The 21,131-nt window shown below is 38.9% G+C and overlaps 1 protein-coding gene across 3 annotated transcripts in view; it reads left to right on the top strand.

Annotated features, from left to right (window-relative positions):
- HACL1 (2-hydroxyacyl-CoA lyase 1) overlaps positions 1–21,131 on the top strand; it is a 68,104-nt gene that overhangs the window by 642 nt on the left and 46,331 nt on the right. For all 3 annotated transcript variants that reach the window (XM_074270772.1, XM_074270774.1, XM_074270773.1), the window contains exons 2-12: positions 103–207; positions 3,634–3,674; positions 5,599–5,679; positions 7,609–7,681; positions 9,702–9,779; positions 11,086–11,180; positions 13,152–13,264; positions 14,622–14,757; positions 17,688–17,793; positions 19,002–19,085; positions 21,018–21,119. In XM_074270772.1, coding sequence (XP_074126873.1) covers positions 103–207; positions 3,634–3,674; positions 5,599–5,679; positions 7,609–7,681; positions 9,702–9,779; positions 11,086–11,180; positions 13,152–13,264; positions 14,622–14,757; positions 17,688–17,793; positions 19,002–19,085; positions 21,018–21,119 — 1,014 coding nt within the window. The remainder of the gene's footprint in view (positions 1–102; positions 208–3,633; positions 3,675–5,598; positions 5,680–7,608; positions 7,682–9,701; positions 9,780–11,085; positions 11,181–13,151; positions 13,265–14,621; positions 14,758–17,687; positions 17,794–19,001; positions 19,086–21,017; positions 21,120–21,131) is intronic.

A 21,131-nucleotide genomic window follows, 5' to 3' on the forward strand; every position in this document is an offset into this window, starting at 1 on the left:
GGGGGTGGAGTGAGGTCCTCCATTCGGAGCCAGAGGAGAAAACTGACGTGGTGGGGGTGGGGAGCCACGCCCCCGCCGACCGCCTGCTCCTCTCTCCCTCAGAACGTGGAGTACATGTTTGGCGTCGTGGGCATCCCCGTGACCGAGATTGCCGTGGCTGCCCAGGCGGTGGGCATCAAGTACGTGGGCATGAGGAACGAGCAGGCGGTGAGTGAGAGCCCCCGGCAGCAGCCGGCCCGAGCGCAGCCTCTTTTACAGATTAGTAAACCGAGGTCAGAGAAAGTCGGGGACTGGCCCAACGGCAGCGCGGACCTTCGTGGGTGGATTCGCAGTGGAGTCCAAAACGCGGCACCTTCTGGGAGGTCTTGGGGAAGCGAAGCGAGGAGTCAGCGGGGGAGTGGGTGTGCGCACGCGTACAGTCATACACATGTGTGTATTACATGTAATTGCAAAGACGACCAGTTGAAGTACAGCTATCGGAATATTTTTAACCATAAGTGAGCAGGCCCCACGTTAGGAACACCTTTACTTCTGAGACTGACAGCAGCACACAGACATGTATAAAACACTAAAGTTTGCAAAGCACACATCCCCACGTCGGAACGCACAACTCTGTGAAGTAGGAATTAGTTATTATTAGTGTTTAACTTTTCCTCAGCTACATGACATTCATTTTAAAAACTCTGAATTCCAAATCCGCTCCCTTCTTTCCCCTCCCCCCATGTGATGTAAGTTACAAAGTAAAAGCTGGCTTCAATGTGTCTCTGGACACTCTCAGCTCCTTCTCTGGGGACGGATGACATTTTTCATCCAAGTCCTTCAGAGTTATCTTGGATCATTGTGTTGCTGAGAAATCGTTCATCGGGGATCATCTGACGCTATTATTCCTACTTTGTATGATGCACAGTTCGCTGCTTGAGGACTTTCCAGGCTTTTCTGAGAGCATCCTATTTGTCACTTTCCATAGAAGGATATTCCATCATGATCACATACCCTAATTTATTCAGCATTCCCCAGTTGATGGGCATCCCCTCAAGGAATTACTTTAGCACTTTCATAGATGAGGAACTTGGAGTTCAAGAACATTGTGCCTTGCCCAAGGTCACGCGTTGAATATATGTGAAAAGTGGCTCTTGGTGACTTCGATTTTCCATAGATGTTCCTGCTTCAGGCTGTTTGTGCTGATGAACTTTGAGCGGAACAGATACAGCCAGAAAGGGCTGCCATAGAGCAGTGAGGCCTTTACGGTCAAGCTCTCACTTGGTATCTTGGTCCTGTGGACCATTAGATGGCTGGGAATTTCCCCTAAGTTAGGTTTCCTTTTCAGGGTAGTCTAATAGAGAGAAGCCTGGATTTGTAGACAAGAGAATTCTGGGTTCAAGCTCTACCCCTTCCTTCCTTTTAGTCCGCTGGATTTCCATTTTTGAAACCCAGAAAATGAGGCTGTTGTATGAGATGATTTTTGGTCCCTTCTAGTTTTAAACAGGTGATCCTGTGAATGACACAGAAAGGTTTAAGGGACACTCACTCTTTGAGTGAATAAAGTATCATTACATGATCATAAAGCTACTTCATAATCAATTTCGTGCCTTTTTCCACAGGAAACTCACTATTATATGTGATGTTCCAAGCACAATAATAATTTGCATTCATTTATTTGTAGGAGAGGACATGTAATCTAGTAAATAGGGAGATGGCCTTGCAGTGAGAAAGACCTGGATTCAGACCCTCTGATGCTTACCTGTAGTATGGCCCTGGGCAAATTAACTTCTTAGTACTTTAGGCAGGTGGCTCACCAGAAGGTGCAGACTTCCTTGGTAAAGGACAGTTCTTTCTGGTAGCTCTAAGAAATGACAGCTCTGCTAAAAAAATTACATAAGAATATTTTCTTCAGAAAGTACAAATATGAGCAGGGCAGGTGAGGGAACTGCGACTCTGATTTTCCTCCAGTAAAACTATTCAAGTCAGTCCTGAACTTAAACATAGGCCTCCTAACCCTAAAGCCGCATCAGTTTCCACAATGTCATGGTTTTACTCTATTTTCACTGGTTTTATGTTCCCCTTATTGTCCAATTTCAGTATATAATAGAGCTCATGTTCATATACATTTTTAAGATCTGTAGGGTACTTTATGCATGTTATCTCATTTGATCCTCCCAACAACTCTGTGGAAAGTTAAATATTGCGGTTCTTGTGACTGAATGAATGTAAAAGCACTAAGTCCTTACTTACTCAGTGCTGAATACTACCCCCAGAAGGGATGCAAATACAAAAACTGAGAATTCCTGCCCTCAAACAATATATGTTCTAATAGGGACTTGTTGTTGAGTCATTACAGTTTGACTCTTTGGAACCCCATTTGGGGTTTTTTTGGCAAAAATACTGGAGTGGTTTGCTATTTCTTCAGCTCATTTTGTAGTGGGGAGACTGAGGCAAACATGGTGAAGTGGCTTGCCCCGGGTCACCCACTTACCGAGTGTCTGAGGCTGGATTTGAACTGGTGAAGATGAATCCTCCTGACTCCAGGCCTGATAATCTCTCCACTGTTTTCATCCTAATGGGGAAGAATTGGAAAGTGGGGCCCAGAGTAGGACAGGTGAGTGGTCACTTTCTAGAACCCATTACCCAATGGGGCAGTAGGTGACCCAGGGTGAAAGCAGCCTGGTGGGGAAGGGGTCATCCCTATTACCATTGTCTTGACCAAAAACAAATCATCTAACTTTGATAGTTAAACAGTAGTTAGGGAGTTGAGGCATTGGAGCCTCTGGATGTCCATGGCCTTTAACCTGGAAGTGAAGTCTCTCCTGACTCTGGGTCTCACACTTCCCTTATGAAAACATGGTGCTTCTCAATCACTGGGTTGTGTAGATGTTGTTAGAATGTGGTGTGATGTGCTTCCCCCCAGCCCCAGGTTGAGAAAGACTTGCTTGTTTGGGCTAGATTTTTAAATGTTCACGGTGGTGTTAACTTCGGGAGATGTCTCAATCGGCCTCCACTTGAAACAGTGATGAGGACTGGGATCTATGCCTAATTATTTAGTGGATTATCTTTAACATGCTTTGCATGGCCTTATTGTCGGAGTTCAATTAATTCTGAAATGGCCAGCACATTTACCATGTGTTGAAATTATTGTTGGCAGTAAGACAACATCAATAGCATACTTGGCTAGTTTTCCTTGAAAATAAATAAAAGTAGCAATACTGTAAAGAATTATGCTTCCAGACTCACAGAGTACCCAATGAACACATTGCAAAGTCAGGATTTAGCAAGACCAACATTTTGTTCAGAATTTAAGTATATTGTTGTATTCAAAAAATGATTTACTGCCTGTCAACCTTATAATGCTGAAAAACAGGCAGGAAATATTAAATAAATTCCCGTTCACAATAAATAGCTTGTCAATTAGTCAGTTATTGATTAAGTATAATGTGTACTGTGGAAAAAAAAATTCTAAAAAAAAAAAAAAAGTGTACATTATGTGTCAGGCCTACTGCTAAGCTTGAGGTAACAAGGGGGAAGAATGAAAATAGCTTTTCAATGTGTACTTCTTCAGGTTGAATGGGTCAGCATTGTAGGTTCAGATGGTTCCAGGTGGGTGCCAGTATGTCTGAATATCTTTGTTGTTTTTCTTAGGCTTCTTATGCTGCCTCAGCCGTGGGATACCTAACAGGCAGGTAACATGAACATTTCTATTTTGTTCTCATTGGTAACCATCGCTAACTGAGCAAATCAGGGGCTGCTTTACAGTGGAAACATTACTTGTCTGGAAGAATTGGTGACAGTGGGCACCTTTGTGCTGAGGATAAGGAGGAACTTTGTGAGGAACAGACATTAGAAGACACCCTGCTTTCCAAAGCTAAGCCCCTCAAGCAAGCTGTGCCCTGAGCTCAGCATTAAGTAGGATCCTTGGGTGATCACAAGAAAATCCCAGAACTGATTCACTGGATCGCTTTGACCAGTACCCGGTGTTCTCAGCTCAGATAATGGCCTTTGTATCTGAGTTCTGGTCATGAAGCCTTGTTGCATCAGTGCTGTTAGCCCTCATTGTCAGGGCTACAGCTCACTGAGTAGCCAGAGGTGGAAAGGTGGAGATTTGGCCACACTACAGTGGGTCCCCCTCCCCAGTGCCTGGGCCCAGCACATGTGTCTAATCGGCCTCCTTGTTCTTTCCCTCTCTTTGAAACTCACCTTGTCTTCTGAATGTGGCCTGCTCTATTTGATTCCAATCACTGGCAGGTGAGAAGCTGCTTCCAGTCTGGGTGCCAGTCGTTATTTGGGAATAATAAGAAATATTGGCTTTTCCAACAGTTTTCCCCCAGTAAATCTTGTTCCGTAGCCTATAAATAAAAAAGTTGTTTTCATCTTTTCCATTTTTCTTGATGATTTTTAAATATTAGTTGAGTGTTTTGATTCATAAATTAGTGAGCACTACTATCCTCCCATTTACTCCTATTTCATAGTCACACCTGACTTCTCTTTTCTACTTCACCAGCTCCTCCAAAGCTACCTTCCTGAATGTTGCTCAGTCATGGCCTGTCTCTTGGATCTACCTCCTTTCCACTCCCATAGCTCCTACTCCCATTCAAACCCTTATCCCTTCTTACCTGTATTACAATTTCCCAATTGATCTTCTTGCTTACAGTTGCTTTTCTCCAAGCTGCCAAAATAGTTCCTCTGAGATATGATTAGAAATATAATCCTTTCTTGATCCAAGGCCCTCCGACTCTTGACTGAATCTAGAATAGAAAATTCATACTCCCAGAATTACAGAACGTAGCTTTGTGAGGGGCCTAGTCATGATCCCCAATGTGGAGATCCAAGATTGACTGGTTACTGGGCCTCTGCTTATAGACCTCCAGGGAGGGGAACCTAGGAGGGATGCCTCTGACCCTCAAGTCTACCCTCCACAACCACCTGGAGCCAGGCTTCCTCTCCCATTTCACAGCTTCTCAGAAACTTGACCAGATTTTCTTCAGACCAAACACCTCTCGGTATTTCCAGTGTTTCATAATCTCAAAGCCTTTCACCCTCCTGGTTTCCATTCTTTGGAAACTCTCTTACTCATCAGTGTCCTTTCTAAAATACTCTGCCCACAAAGGAGCTCAGTTCTTTTGGCAAGCATTTAAGTGCTTCGTAGGTAGGTGTCCAGTGTTGTGAGAAACTCTGGAGATCTAAAGAGAAAAATGAAGTCTCCTGTTCTTAAGGAACATACATCAGTGGTCAAAATAACCCTAGTCACATACTTTGGTTGTTTCTTCTTTCCTAATGGGTAGAAATACAGCTGAAAAAGGCCTAAAATAACACTGAAATTTCCATGCAGATTTGCATATTTACTTCTAAAGTGATTTGTTATATTGTTATATTATTAACATTTGGTTGGCACTTTAAGATTTAAGGAGCTTTCCCTCTACATATAATATATATTTACATATATATATATATATATATATATATATATATATATGTATATATATGTATATATATATATATATATATATATATATATATATATATATATATATATATATATATATATATATATATATATATGTTAATACATATCCACACTCCTCCTAATTCATTATGCTTTTCTTTCAGGCCAGGAGTTTGCCTTGTGGTTTCTGGTCCAGGTCTAATCCATGCACTTGGTGGAATGGCAAATGCAAACATGAACTGTTGGTAATTCAGTTTAAATTAAATCTTTTTTTTCCAAGTTCTGTAAATTTTTTATTTTTAATCCTTACTAACTGTGGTTGCATGCATAGTAAAGAGAATTACTATTCAAGGAAATGGATCCTCAGTCTTCCTGGTCTTGCCCAGATTTGGGGGCTGAAAGAATCTTGAGTTGGCCCTTAATTCTTATCTGTGAAGAATCTGTGATCCAGAGTAGGAAATGGCCTTATCGAAGAGCTTAAGAAAGCCTTGATGTATTCAGTGCTTTGATCACTGTGAAATGAAATTAAAGTGAGGATGTAGCCATGAATGTATAAAAGTACCAGAAGTTCTTGGACTGAAAGATAGTGTGTCCATCTGACACTGGCTCTTAGATGCTTTGGGGCCATTATTCATTCTTTGTAGGAAGTAACATTCTAGCTTTGGGCTCTTAATATTCTTTGGAAGATAGAGCCAATGGAGTAAAGACCTAAAAAGGGAAAGGAGAATATGACCTAATGAAGAGGAAAGTGAGCGGAACCAGGAAAACAGTGCACACAATGACCCCAATACTGTCAACAGAACCAAAAACCCAAAGTGACTGTGTTGTGGATCATAGTGACCAAGTTTGACTTGGAAAGTGAGTGGAGAGAATATTCTCCTTTTCCTTTTTCTACAGGTGGGGGGCTGTGTTGGGGTCATGTTGCATCTCCTCTGACATGATTGAAATGTTACTTATTTTTTGCTGAAGTTTTTTTTTCCCCCCTCTTTTAATCATTGTTATAAGACATGACTTTCTAGTTAAGGGAAGAGAGCCACATTTGAAAATGAAAGTGATATAAAAACAAAGGGAGCAAATTTTAAAAATGGTTTAAAAGGGACAAGGGTTATCTTTCAGATGAGAGGATTCTAGTTCTAAATGCCATATAGCCTGAAGGAAAGTCTGGAATGCATATCGAAGCAGTTAAATACATAAAGCTGGGGAGATCGCTAATAGGACTAGAACCATGAGACAAATGTAGCGCTATCTGTAACATAAAGGTGCACTTGATCCGGGTCCGGACTAGGAAACCCTGAGCGCTCCTGGCTTGGCTGGTGGGGAAAGGGACAGAGAGGGGAGCTGGAATATCATGTGAGAGGCACATCCAAAAGGCCATTCTGCTTCGACCTCCTGTGTGTAACGGAGCACTGTGTAGTGGACACTTCGGAGGCCAGCCTGGCCTGGCCAGGAAAGGATTTACAGGCCAACCAGCAGACTAGGGAATCACCAGTGTGCACGAAGCTAGGAAGTAACCTGCTCAGACCCATGCTGTCAGAAGAGAGTTGGGAGGTTCTTGCAGTAGTATGGGGCCTGCTCTGGCCTGATGGCCCTGGGAGGAGGCTCAGATGGAAGAGTACTACCTGTGGGAAATACTGGACAGAGCCAGCATTCTCCTTCAGGCGTCCCCTGGCTGTTCTGAGAACTCACTCTCACTATTTACAATTCTTTCCCCAATGACATTGTTATGACAAGACTTTGTTGAATAAATGTTTGTTTTATGACTGAATTGGAGAGAGTGTGGGCAGAACGGCTTTGGAGTCAGAGCCCCTGTGTTCAGATGTCCTCCCTGCCACTTTTTGTCTTTGGGAAGCAGGTGGGCAGGTCCTTTGACCTTTCTGGAGCCCCGGTGTGTGCTCCACTGTTTCTAAGGTGTCTTCCAACTTTAACCCTCCATTTGGTTCTACGAGGAATACATGATTTGATGCTGTCCTCCTGTCTTTTTATCTCATAGATCCATCACAGCTCCTCAAGCCTTTTTTTTACCCCCCCATGCCCTCTATTAGCACTCAGCTGTCTACTCAGGTTGAACATGCTTAGTGCAAGCTTTCAGCTTGTCTCCTTTTTATTGTTCTTAGGATCAACCACTCAGGGGAATTTTAGGAAATTTATTTTTGTTTTAAAATATTTTATTTCAGGCCTCTGATTGTTGTTGGTGGATCTTCTGACTGTAATCAAGAAATGATGGGAGCCTTCCAGGAGTTCCCCCAGGTACTTGGCCATAATTAGCTCCATGTAGCATTCAATGTAGAATTCAGTCTTATTCCTTGATGCCATTGCTTGTGACTGAGCTACAGACTCTGGAGACAAATGAGTCTATGCAGAAAGACACACAAATCCATAAATAAGTGAACCTGCCTTCTGGGGACCGAATAAACCTGTCTTTTATCTATGTGTGTTAAGTGTTTTTCGGGGATATAGAGATGTTCTTGTAAATTCAAGTAGAATACACATAAATTTTAAAATGTTATTGGAGTTGGTAGTTTTTTGACATGTACTTTTCTTAATTATTTGATATTAATTGTGTAACTTTTGGTGAGGGAGAAATTCAAAAAACATTGAGAGTAACATGGATTCCTTGACTTCCAAAAGATTTCAAACCGCTGATAATTCTTCTCCGACCAGTGTTTTGCTATATTGCTTAACTGCCTGCAGTTCCATTAAAAAACACCAGAAGCAACCCTTATGAATGACTTTTATTTTAACACTCAGATGAATTCTAGGACAAGATTATTTTGTGGTTAGGACTCAGAAGATCTATGGAAGAGTCCAGAGTGCAGAGGGGTTCTCTTTGGATGCTGAAATGCCATCTTTGGGGGTTCTTGTGAGGGATGCATTAAATCCTAGAATATTGCAAAGCCTTCTGGAAGCATCTGTACAGAAACACCAAGAATGAGTCTTAGTTAGCCTCTGATATCCATTTGGATGGGCAGCCTCGGGCCTTAGTGGGTGTCTCAGGAAGGCAAGACTGCTGCTCTCCTGTGGGTTAGGTATACAGTGAGACAACAGAACACTGCTCGATTGCCTTCAGGAACTTGGAAGGCTTCTTTAATAATTCCAAGTTTCCTGGAAACCCTGTCTTAAGGTCAGAGATAGACACCAGCCGTGCCTAAGGGCCAAAGGTTTTTGTGCAGATAAACCCAAGCAGAAAGGACAAATGGCAATTTAATCAAATGTGTACATTGGGTAGGTGCAGGAAGGCTGATGAGAGAAGGGTACATAGAGACTGATGCCAGCTGTGCGGGTGAGAGATCATAGGAATCTGAGCCAGCCTGTGAGCATTGTGAGTAGAGAGGAGGACAAAGGGCAATGTGGAAATAAAGAGGCTAGTATTTGGCAACCACTGAGACACTAAGTGGGGAAGACTAGTGATAAGTCAGATAGGATCACAGTCAAGAGCCTGGACAGACCGGAACTTAGGAAGAGGGGAACAGCCCCAAGTTCTGTTTTTTTATCTGACCAGTGTCGGGGACTGGTAGGATAGCCAAGTGGAGAGGTTCACAGACTGTTAAGTGTTGCCAGACTGGAAGTTAGGAAAGAAACAGAGATTTGGGACTTTTTGTTTGGTGGCTCACAACCCCAGGGCCCCAGGGCATGAATGATTCTTAAAGTAAATATCAAACGAATATTTAACCATAAAGAATGTTTTTATTCATCAATTCAAAGAAAAACAATTTAATTTAAAATAACAATTAAATTTCATTTTAAAAATGAGCCACAAAACAAAACAACCAAAAAAAATCCTTATATGAAGGTGTGACTAACATGCTAAAAGGGGTTTACTGTATTATTTTCATTGTAATAGTCAACATTTACATAGTATTTCAAGGTTTGCAAAGCACTTTACCTAATTTTTTTTACTGCTCTGATTGCCTGGAAAGTAAATACTATTACGCAGCATCTTCATTTTATAGATAAGGAAACTGAGGCTGAGAAGTTAAATAATTTGTCCAGGGTCACACTGGACTACTGAGTAGCTGAGCAGGAAATGAACTTATTTTCCTGATTCCTGTGGCCAGCACCCTTCTAGAAAAGAGTTATTTGGCTGCCTTGGGGTGATAATCAAAGCTATGAAAGTTCTATATTGATTATTATTTTGGGGTATTAACCATTTATATTCTATTACTTGCTATTGTAATGGAAAGCCATGATTATTATTTTTGTTCCTATGTAGAAGAATATTATGGTTTGCAGACTGAATTTGAACTCTTTCTCTTTTTTTGGTATATAGGTTGAAGCTTGTAGGTTATACAGCAAGCTGTCTGTCAGACCAAGCAGCATAGAAGCTATTCCCTTTGTTATTGAAAAGGTATGGTATAGAATTATAAGTTGAACATAATTTGGGAGTTATTTTGAATGCTTGAAATCTTGTTTATGTCCTAAATATTATATTCCAGTTAGTAAAATATAACAAATAGGAACATTGCCAGATACTTTAAAAATGAGTTGCTTTTCATGGACTATTAATTTTGCCTGTTGCATATTTTAAAGATGTTTAGCATTTCTCTTGATTAAAGAAATAGCATAATATGCACCAGAGAACAAAAGTTCTTCATAAAAAACCATTTTGTTCACCTTCCATGATCCCAATCTGTATGTTCCATACTGGTAATATTCTTTATAGTTGAGAGAAGAGTTGAGATGAATGATAAACACCTTTAAATATATCATTTTACAAGAGAAATGCTGATAACCAATTTTGATATGGGTAATTCCATACCGAGCTGACTCTTAAAACAATGAGGCATAGAAATTCATCCACAGAGCTGACAAGCCACAGCTACCTTTGTCCTGGAGACAGAATAAACATTTTTGAATTCATGGTAGTAGGTCATTTTTAAGAGTAAAAATAATGAGAAATAAGATTTAAGACCTCAATAATATAGATTGATCTACCTTTTAATTAAAGATAGTGTCATTGGAGAAGAAATTTTAGTTTCATTGTAGTTTTGATTGGGGTTTTCCCCCCATTTTTTTGGCCTCCCTTTCCTCAGCTATAAAATAGGAATAACAGCACCTATGTCAAAGACTTGCTGTAAGGATCAAGTGAGATAATAGTTGCAAAGCACTTAGTGCAGGGAATGGTATATAGTCGGTGCTATAGAAATATTCCCTCGCTTTCCCCACTGATAATAACAATTTGCCTTTATACAGACTTGAAGGTTTGTGATGTCACAGTAACACAGATGGGAAAACTATGGGAGAGAGAGGCGCACACTGTCTTTTCCAGGGTCCAGCTAATAGGTCTGAGGTGGGGTCCATGTGAATTTCCAAATCCCAAGGCCAACATCCTAGATCATTCATTTGCTTACTTTTACTCTAATTTTCAGTAGGTCCAAATATAGGCTATATTTCCCCTCCAAATCTGACTTGCAAGGTTTCAGTGTGATCCATAATTATTATTTTCCATTGTGGGCTCAGTGTAATTTGTTACCTTTTCAAAGATCTCTCATTTTGGACATGAAACTTGTGTTACTAATATGGTATGAAATAGGCTGAGAAATTTAGAAAATTATTCATTTCATAACATTAAAAGAGAAAATAGAATAAAATCGTGTAGATTAAGACTTTTAAAAATACTAATATGTGCTCCTACTATTTTGTAATAAATCTAGGCTGTGAGAACCAGTATTTATGGTCGACCTGGTGCCTGCTATGTTGACATACCTGGAGACTTTGTGAACTTACAAGTGAATGCAAGCTCTATAAAGTGAGTAATTGTTAGGATGAAACTTTTCTAATTAAAGTATTTCCAGATATTTGGCTGACCTTGCAAGAAATAACAATCAAGTTGTTTTTTTTTTTAATTTTTTTTTTAAAGTTTCTTTAATCCTTTAAGCCTATTTCTTTTTAATTAAATTGAGCCTTGCATAGGGGCTGATTTCATTTTGTTATTGTATTTCTGTGTTAGCTGTTCACATTTTGTGTGGGAAGATGCTGATTTTGAATGTCATGATGTAGCTTCTGAAAGACTTAGATCAAGCTGATGATGAATGTAATTACATCGATGAGAAAGCCAAGGATTTAGGAAGGGCTCAAGCTGGAGATGGGGCTCTGCCACCAACATGATCTTGGGCTATTCACTTTACCTCGTGATCAATTATTCCTTGCCTTTTTTGGTAAAATGGTTTGTGTTATCTTTTCCTGTTCTAAGGTTCTGTGATTAAGGAAAGTATCTGAATTCAACTTTTGGTTAAAAGGATCATAATAGAAAGGGCATTTTGATTCTTTTTTTCCCCAAATAAAATGACTCTACTATAACATTTAGAGAATAATAGCAAGCTACTTAATAATATATTATCTCTAGAAAGTAGTTACCCAAACTTTCCACAAGTAACCATAGATTATGCCAGTTCAGAGGACCATTTAGCCATTCCTACTTCCTTTCATTGAATGAATGAAAAAGCATTTAGGAAGCACTTATAATGTGTACAACATTGCTAGGCATAAAGGACAAAAATAGACCAGTAAGCCCCTCCTCTCAAGGAGCTCACATTCTCCTAGGAGAGACAGGTAGAGAAATTTGTGGGGCAGGTGGAAAGGTCAGTACCATGATGGGTTAAAGGGGCAGGACAAAAGCAGATGTCAGTTCTATCGAATCTGTGATCTTGAAGCACTTGAGAATATCAAGGACTTTGGTGGAAAGAACTTTTTCCAGCTCTGGAGCTTCAGCAGTAGTTCCTTGGTTTCATTTTTATGGGGATTGCTTCCCAGAGCAGTGACAATGGAGGCTCAGACGGTGGAAGCTGGGCAGCACGTGGCATTGGTGTCAGGGATATGAGTCCTTTTGTCACTGTGATTGTTCCCCCTTGATAATGACTGGAGGTCCAGGCAGGAAACAGGATTTATGGTTAAAGCTGCTATTCCTGAGATCCTAAAATTCAGGTTCGGCTGGGCACTCTCCATTTGATCTAAGGGTAGGTAGTGGTTGAGGAAATGTTGCTGATATCACTTGTCTGGCATGTGCTGTCCCCATCTTTCCCTTAGGATCCCCTGATGATGCAACCAAGGCTGGCAGTAGGAATAATAGCGACTTGCTTAGAACATTGTGCCTTTTCTCTCCATCTCAGAGAACCATGCTGTATCAGCTAGGCTAGTTTGCCTGTGTAAATAATCTCATCAGATAATACTGTACTAACAAAAAAAAAATACTTTTTATTTCCTTCCTCAGCTGTAAAATAAGGATCATAATGGCACCTACTTCCCAAAGGTGTTGTAAGCATCACCTGAGAGAATATTTTAGAAGTGCTTACTTAGCACAGTGTCTGGCACAGTGGGTGCTGAAGAAAACCTTGTTTCCTTCCTTGAGGCCCAAATTTACCAGGGAGCATTTCTGTAGGTGGGAGAATCAGACAAAGCAGGCTTGCTACTCAGGTGATGCTGTTCATCTATGCAGTGGAAAATGATTAGGAATAGAATATAACCTTATTTTTTTTCTCTTAGTCCAACTTTTTTAGGAGTATTTTTACTTAAAAAACCAATGACTGTGCATTTATTTAATAGATAAAAGTTATGTCTAACTATAATGACCAGCTTTGACCTTTTCCCACTTTAGCTTCCTCTTTGGTCTAACATTAGGCAGTTCAGTGCAAAGGCAGGCCAGGATGTCAGGCTTATTAGTGTTTGAAGGCTAAAGACCCTTGTTTTATTTGATAACACAAGTGAAGGTTCTTTTTGGCAGATATGTGGGATGCTGCCTGCCCCCTCCAGTTAACATGGCAGATGCTTCTGCCGTATCTGCAGCAGCATCCATCATCCGGAATGCAAAGCAGCCCCTCCTTATCATCGGAAAAGGTAATGAAAGTAATTTTCGAACTTGAAAATGCATGTGAATTCTATTGGGAAATTTCCATTCTTCTTTGTTGGTCACTCTTTTACAGACTCATCATGATCCCATAAGGGGCTTTTACTGGCAAAGATATTGGCAGGGTTTGCCATTTCCTTCTCCAGCTCACTTTATAGATGAGGAAATTGAGGCAGACAGGCTTAAGTAACTTAGGATAAGTTTCTGAGGTCTTGAACACAAATCATCCTGATTTCAATGTACCACCTAGCTGCCCACTTCCTTATTTATCAAACATTTCCATTGATTTTGGAAATTGGAATACAATTTTTTAGCCATTGACCACATGTGTTTTTATGTGATAGGATTACCTGATAGGATTCCAAGAGGTTTTTTTTTCCTTAAGAAATTCTCACATATAAGATTTCCAGAAAATTTTGAACAAAGCAGTAGATAACAAATTTCTTTTCTGGATCAGACATTTTTTTCTATGTAAGTATTTTTGGATATCTCAGTGTCACCCATAGAAGCCCTCAGGAGCTAGAGAACTGGCCTTACTCTGGTATCCGTTACTTTACTTCATTTCACTTCACTCTCAGTGGCTAAATACCATGAGATGTAGATGATCACTGCTTTGTAGCCATATTATGAGGGCTTTCTTCACAGGGCAATCACAAGTCTGGAAAATAAAAATTAACTGATGTGTTTTCTTTAAGTTCTTAGTATTATAATTATCTATGTGAAAAATAATTATGCCTGAAAAATCAATTAATGTATTAGATACTTAGGCATAATGAAAACAGAATCAGCAAAAGATTGAAGATGGAGTATTTGGGGATAATTCAAATAATTATTTTTCAAATATTTAAAAAAAAAACAAATTCATAGCAACAATTTTTAGAATAATACTTAATAGAGAGAGGAGGACCAGGTGTGGTATTTCATGCCTGTAATCCCTGCTCCTAGGGGAAGCCTTGATTGGTTTTGGTGGATTGCTTGAGCTCTGGAATTCTGTCCTTTATGGACTATGTTAACAAGGTGTCTGCACCGAGTCCACAATCAATATGATGAGCCCTGGGATTGAGGAGCAAAGGAGGGCAGGAGATTGCCTAAGTGGGGTGGGGTGAACCTGTCCAGATCAGAAAATAAAGCTTCCATGTTGATCAGTTGAGGGATCAGGATCCCTTGTGGCTGTTGCTCTTCCAGCCAGGGGAAGTTAGAAAGAAAAGAAAAAAATTAAGAGGTAAGAGAAAAACATCCTGGCATATATAAACAAGTAATTCTCCATTAGCTGCCTCAAGTAGTAGAGGAAATGTTTATGCAAAGATTACCCAAGGAGCTTTTCCATATTTCTTGTTCTGGTTCCAGGTGCTGCTTATGCACATGCTGAAGAGAACATAAGAAAATTGGTCGAGCAGTGTGGCTTGCCATTTTTGCCCACACCCATGGGTAAAGGTGTTGTTCCTGATAACCATCCCAACTGTGTGGCTGCAGCTAGATCCAGGTTGGTGGGATGCCAAATTGTAAATTCTACAGGTGGTTTAACTTCATCTAGGTTTTTATGATCTTAATAAATCCAGGGAGAATTCATTAAAAGAATTGAATTAGAGTATCATGCAATGAAATCACACCCATCTTTTATTTTATTTTATTTTTTATTATAGCTTTTTATATACAAAACATATGCATAGGTAATTTTTCAACATTGATCCTTGCAAAACTTTCTGTTCTAATTTTTCCCCTCCTTCCCCCTACCCCCTCCCCTAGATAGCAGGTAGTCCCATACATGTTAAATATTTTAAAGTATATGTTAAATGCAATATACATATACATATTTATACAGTTATCTTGTTGCACAGGAAAGATCGGATTTAGAAAGAAGGTAAAAATAACCTGCAAAGAAAAAAACAAAAATGCAAGCAAAGAACAACAGAAAGAGTGCAAATGTTATGTTGTCACACCTATCTTTTAATCAGTCCTAAAACACCCTGCAGCTCAGCTCTACTGTATAATGAATATAGGCTTCCTTTGACAGTCATTACGAAATCAATTTAATTACTTCATTGCTTAGGATTGCTTAGGGAAAAAATGTGTGTGGTGAGCCATAATAAGTTGCTGCACCATCCCATCCTGCCAATAAATTAATATGGAGTGTATTTGAAAGCATCATAAATGTGCTTATTGCTGAGATCAATGAAAAACTTTTAGAGCTTGTTGGCTATTTATCTGCTAACTGGGAGTCATGTGCTAGTCCTTCAAGTGGACTCAAAACTTGACTTTGTATGTCATATGAACATCAATTGAAGGGTCTGGGGATATTTGGCCTGGAAAGAAAAGGCTTGGGATTTGGGGGAGCCATAGTAATTGTTGTCAAATATTTGATGTAGAAGAGAGGAAAGAGTTGGATTCTATTTGTCCCCAGAATATAGAATTGGAGGAAACCATTAGGAATAGCAAAGAGACACATGTTGCTGTATAGGAGAAAAAGCTTTCTAATAAGTAGAGGGATTCAGAAGTGGAATGGGCCATTACAGGGAGTGGTGAAGACCTGACCCCCTCACTGGATGTCTTCATGCCGAGGCTGAATGTTTGCCAACCATGTTGTAGCGAGGATTTTTTTTTTTTTCATGGATTGTACTAGATGGTTGCTGAAATCCTGTGACCCTTTTTTTCTAGTGCCTGCACAGTAAAACTGGTCATAGTAATGATGTTGATGATGAAGATAAGAATTAGCCTTTATATAGCATTTTAAGATTTACAAAGCACTTTACACACAGTACAACCCTCTGCAGATGATGCTGTTATTCATTCCTATTTTATAGTTGAGGAAACTGAAGCTAGAACAGATTAGGTGATTTTTCCCAATCATTCATTTTATAAATTGTCTGAGGCCACATTTGAACTCTAGACTCAGCACCCTATGTATTGTATCCCTTAGTTGCTGTAAACTATTCCATTAATTCAGATTTTGTCATAAGCCTTTAAGTTCTCTAACCTAAATTACAAACTGCCACACTACTTAAGATAATTAAATATTGCTACATTGTGCACAAACTGTATTGCAGTTGCCACATCTTTTGGCTGTTCATTAAATCAGGTTTCTCAGGACTTAGATGTGGAAAGCTTTTATTAGTAATTAGTGTATACTTGAAATTCATAAAATTATTTCTCTAGAAATAATCTGAGGCAGCTAGGTGGCGCAAAGGACCGCTGGGCATGGAGTTAGGAAAGCTCCTCTGAGAGCAAGTCTGGCCTCAGACACTTTCTAGCTAGGTGACTATCACTAGGCAAATCACTTCACCCTGTTTGCCTCAGTTTCCTCATCTGTAAAATGAGCTGGAGAAGGGAATGGTAAACCATTCCAGCATCTTTGCCAAGAAACCCCAAATGGAGCCACAGAGGTCTGATGACTGAAAAACACCTGAACATAAGAAATAACCCATAACTCAGATTTTTTATGTTTTAGGCCGACCTTGAAGTTGTCCTACATAAATTATTTTTTAATGCATTTGTTATTGAATTTAACAGCCATTTGCAAGATGCTGTACTATGTTCTGGAGATATAAAATTAGAATCAGATATAATCTGATTAGAAAATGAATGTAGCAACAAGAGCCTTTAGATTAGAGTGTTTTGTTTTTCTTTGTATCTCCTGAAAAGGCCCAGAGACAAGTGAGGATAGGGACTTAGTTTGACTGGAACATAGACTGTTAAGGGAATTTGTGTGGTATTAATCTGCAGAGAGATTGCACCTAATTGAGTAGGATATTATGTGCCATGCCAAGACATTTGTATCTGAGGGACCCTGAAGGCTGGGATGGTATAGGGGAGGAGAGAATGATAACAGGAAGGAGGTTAATGAATAGTTTGAAGCAATCATCTTGTCTTCCCATTAAGTTAAAGTTTATAAGTAGAGGCTCAGTATATCTTAGCCTAAGCTTCTTGAAGTCCATAGTGTGATATCATAGACAACATGATTGTATTGAATAGATGTTTCCATAGCACAAGCATAATTCAGAATCATTTTCTCAGCCCCAAAACAGACTTTAAATTGTTTAGTAATTAAGAACAGATAGATGAATCTCTTGTAACAATAAAGATTGAGAAGTCAGAGAAAATAGAATAAACATTTATTGTGTTTTTTGTGTGTGTGTGTTCCCTTACTTAGAACATAGTGATCAATAAGGATACTTTTAAAAATAAATGAATTTTAATTAAATATTTTTAGAGTGAAAGATGAAATAGGTTTTACACTTATTTCTGTAGTGACAAATTATCTGTTTAGATTTTCCAAAAAATTGAGAGTAACTACTTTTAAAATATTAATTAATTATTAATAATTATTATTGTATAATATTTTATTAATATTAATGTAACATTAAATGACTAATATATTATTTTTGTCATCTTTTATCTTTTCATTCTCTTAATCAGGGCATTGCAACATGCTGATGTAATCATATTACTTGGTGCCAGATTAAATTGGATTTTGCATTTTGGACTCCCACCAAGATATCAAGCTGATGTGCAGATTATCCAGGTCTGAATAGGAAAGAAATTTAAATGAAAGTTCTTTTTTTTTTTTTTTTTTTTTTTAATACTTATAATCTCTGCTAGTTGTTGGTAGATGCTTTTTGGATAGGCTTCTTTTTAATTAATTGGAACCATTTTCAGAAATTAGAGTGAACAAAGACTACTACTTTCAATCTACTTGTGCAAGTATACCAAATTGTTTATATAAGAGGGGAAACAGTTGTTCATGTAAGTTTTATTGTTTTATTGATGCATTGTCACATTATGGTTACAACCCATCTTAACAGGCTTATTTTCCATTACCTCTTTTCATTAACTTTTCCAGCCAAACTGACCTGTGTATTATTCCCCATACATGACTTAATGTCCTGGAGCTCTCCTCCATGCCTGAGATGTTCTTTCTCCTCACATCCCCCTTTTGGGATCTCTGAGCTCAGTTTAAGTACCACTTCCTACATAGATTCCTCATTGTCTTCCCAACTGTCCTATTCCTTCTCCTCCCAAATTGCTTTTGTTTACTCCACAATTTATATTTACTTACCTATGTACATGCTATTCTATTCTTTGGGGAGCAAGGACAATTTTCATTTTTTTACTTGGTGCTTTTGTGTCCCAAGTGCTGGAAAATAGAGGACACCTTTACTAAATTTTTGTTGAATTGTTGAGTTGAATTTAATTAAGAGTATCTTACAAAGGTTTGGGTTCACCCAGAGGTTATTTTTATTAATCTTGGGATTAATAACTATATTTCCGTTGTCCCAAATAGCTGACATTCTGATTTCTAGACAAATGGGAGTGAGTTGGTTGGGGTAGAATTTATACAGAATTGATGAAAGCTTTCCTCTATATCAGGTTTGAAATAATCAGATTGACACTGTCAGTGTAGAGATACTAAAGCAAAATCAGTGTCAGTTTCAGGAAGACAGACTTAAAACTAGGCCCCATTTACACTGACCTAATCTGATGGTCAAGTTATACTGTTGTTTCATGTTTTAGTTGTTTTTTGTTTGTTTTTTTTTTTTCTTTTGCCGAGAGGCCACCTTTTGTAGGACTTTTTTTTTTTTTTTTTTTTTTTTTTTTTTTTTTTACTTACTACAGCCTTCTTCAAAAATAATGAACATTCATTACATGGAACTGAATATAAATTTTCTGATTGAATTATTAAATTAAAGAACTAACTCACCTTGTTTTCCCACTATTGGCGTCTCTTTGTAGGTTGATATTTGTGCAGAAGAGCTGGGGAATAATGTTAAACCTGCTGCAGCTCTATTAGGTGATATAAATGCTGTCACTGCACAGGTAAGACTTTGGTTTTAATTTCCTTATGACATAAACTGAGATCTTTGGGGGGGCCCTGAATGTAAACTGTGTCCCCTGGGGAGGGTGGCTCTCAGACCCTGGGAAAAGCCTGTGAATTCCCAGTTAGGTGGTCTCATTTAATTGGAGATCTTGGTCAATTACCCTCCATTGAATTGCCAAAAACAACTCTCAGTGGCTCAAACTCCCACTTAAGTAATCTCAATTTTAAATTGAATTGAAAATCAGTCTCTCAGGAGTTGGCCCCCATCTCCTGGCCAAAGATCAAAGCAAGCCCCAATATCTAGGGCTACGTGCCCAGATATCTTTTGCAGACCTTAAGGAACCATGCCCCCTGATGAAGATATTTTCTTCTCAATGTTAACCTTTGCTATCTTCCTAACAGGACCTTTTGCCCACTAAAGAAGTCTGTCTTCCTAGCTAGCTGGCTTCTCAATGCCAACAAATCCCTTTTTGCCACACAGATTTCAGGTTTGCAAATTCTTTTGCATAGAACCTGCGCCTCCAAGCAGAGGGGATCTACCAGCCCGATTCTCATACCTCATCACAACTATCACTAACCTTATCATTTATTTGGGCATTTTTAGAACATTCAGTTCTTTAAAACTTTTTTTGAATCAATTGAGTATGAATTTTTTTTTTTAATCCAAACTATGTGACTCACTTGGAAATATGACATTAGAACTCTTCCTATCCATATTTATTTGCAAATTTGGAATTTCTGGAAACTACATGAATTAAGAACAAAAAAAAGTACAGTGATCTTTTCTTTAGGCGCTCCAAATGAAATTTGTCAACCATATTTCTTGGTGTTATATACTATAAGATTTCTCTCTCATTGTAACCTGTGAATATTTCTTCCTTCCCATTCTTCTCCCTCCCCCACTTTACCCTCTAGTGCAAGAAGAATATTATTTAGTCATTCAGGAATTTACAGACAATCGGAAGATCTCAGTATTTCTTTAGGCAAAAAATAAAAAGTCTATTGATCCATTGATGTAGATTTACCATCTGTTGCCATAGGGGGGCCACCTGCTAGTGGCTGCTGGGCATTCAACTCAGACCAACAGAATGCTTCCTTCCTTCATGTGAGAGGAGGAGGAGGAGGAGGAGGAGGAAGAGGAGGAGGAGGAGGAGGAGGAGGAGGAGGAGGAGGAATAGGAATCAAGGAGACTGAGAGGCAGTTGTGTTGTCTGACCTCTCTCCTCTTCCCTCTGCCTCCAGTTTATTTCATTCCCAGTCCACAAGCAACACCTACATCAATAAAGGCTGCTTTGCAATTCCTTCAGATGTTATGATTCACAGCTGTGGAGGCTTTAGGAGAATTGACCTGTCCCTTTACCTAGGCCTGGTCCTTAACAACTACCTGTAATTTGAGACTGTCTAAATCTTAGTATTCTCTTCTCTTTTTGTGGGTGATCTTGTTGCAATATTTTAATTTCTGTTTTAAGAGGGTTTGGTTTAGCTAGGCTTTTTTGTCAGAATAGCTCTCATAGTCAAATAATAGTGTTTATCTTGATTACAGGATTGAAAACTATAAACTAAATACTGCCCCGCATCAGGATGGGCTGTTTTTTTTGTTGTTGTTGGGGATTTTAGAGGAACATGGTACATTGTTAGGAATGAGGGGATGGAGTTCCATCTTTGCCTATTAATGGGTATGTGAGGAGCTAGGAAATACTTTACCTTTTGATAAGTCAGTCTGAAAGTATGGATGATATATCCTATCCTATGAAAATTTCACTATCTGGAGGGAATCTTTATTGAAATAAATTTCACACTTTAAAAAAATTGACTTAAAAGAATCCTAACTTTTTAAAAAATTAAAATTAAATTCCTTTTTAAAAAAAATTAAAGTACAAGTGATATGTGTATCATAAAGGCTTTTTATGCTAATTTAAGATTATTTCTTAGCTTTTAGAACATTACAACAAAAGGCCATGGCAATATCCTTCTAATGCTGGATGGTGGAAGGTACTGAGAGAAAAAATGAAGAGCAATGAAGAAGCCTCCAAGGTAATGAGAAAT

Source organism: Sminthopsis crassicaudata, chromosome 5 (assembly GCF_048593235.1).
Source record: "Sminthopsis crassicaudata isolate SCR6 chromosome 5, ASM4859323v1, whole genome shotgun sequence".
NCBI classification, from domain to species: Eukaryota; Metazoa; Chordata; class Mammalia; order Dasyuromorphia; family Dasyuridae; genus Sminthopsis; species Sminthopsis crassicaudata.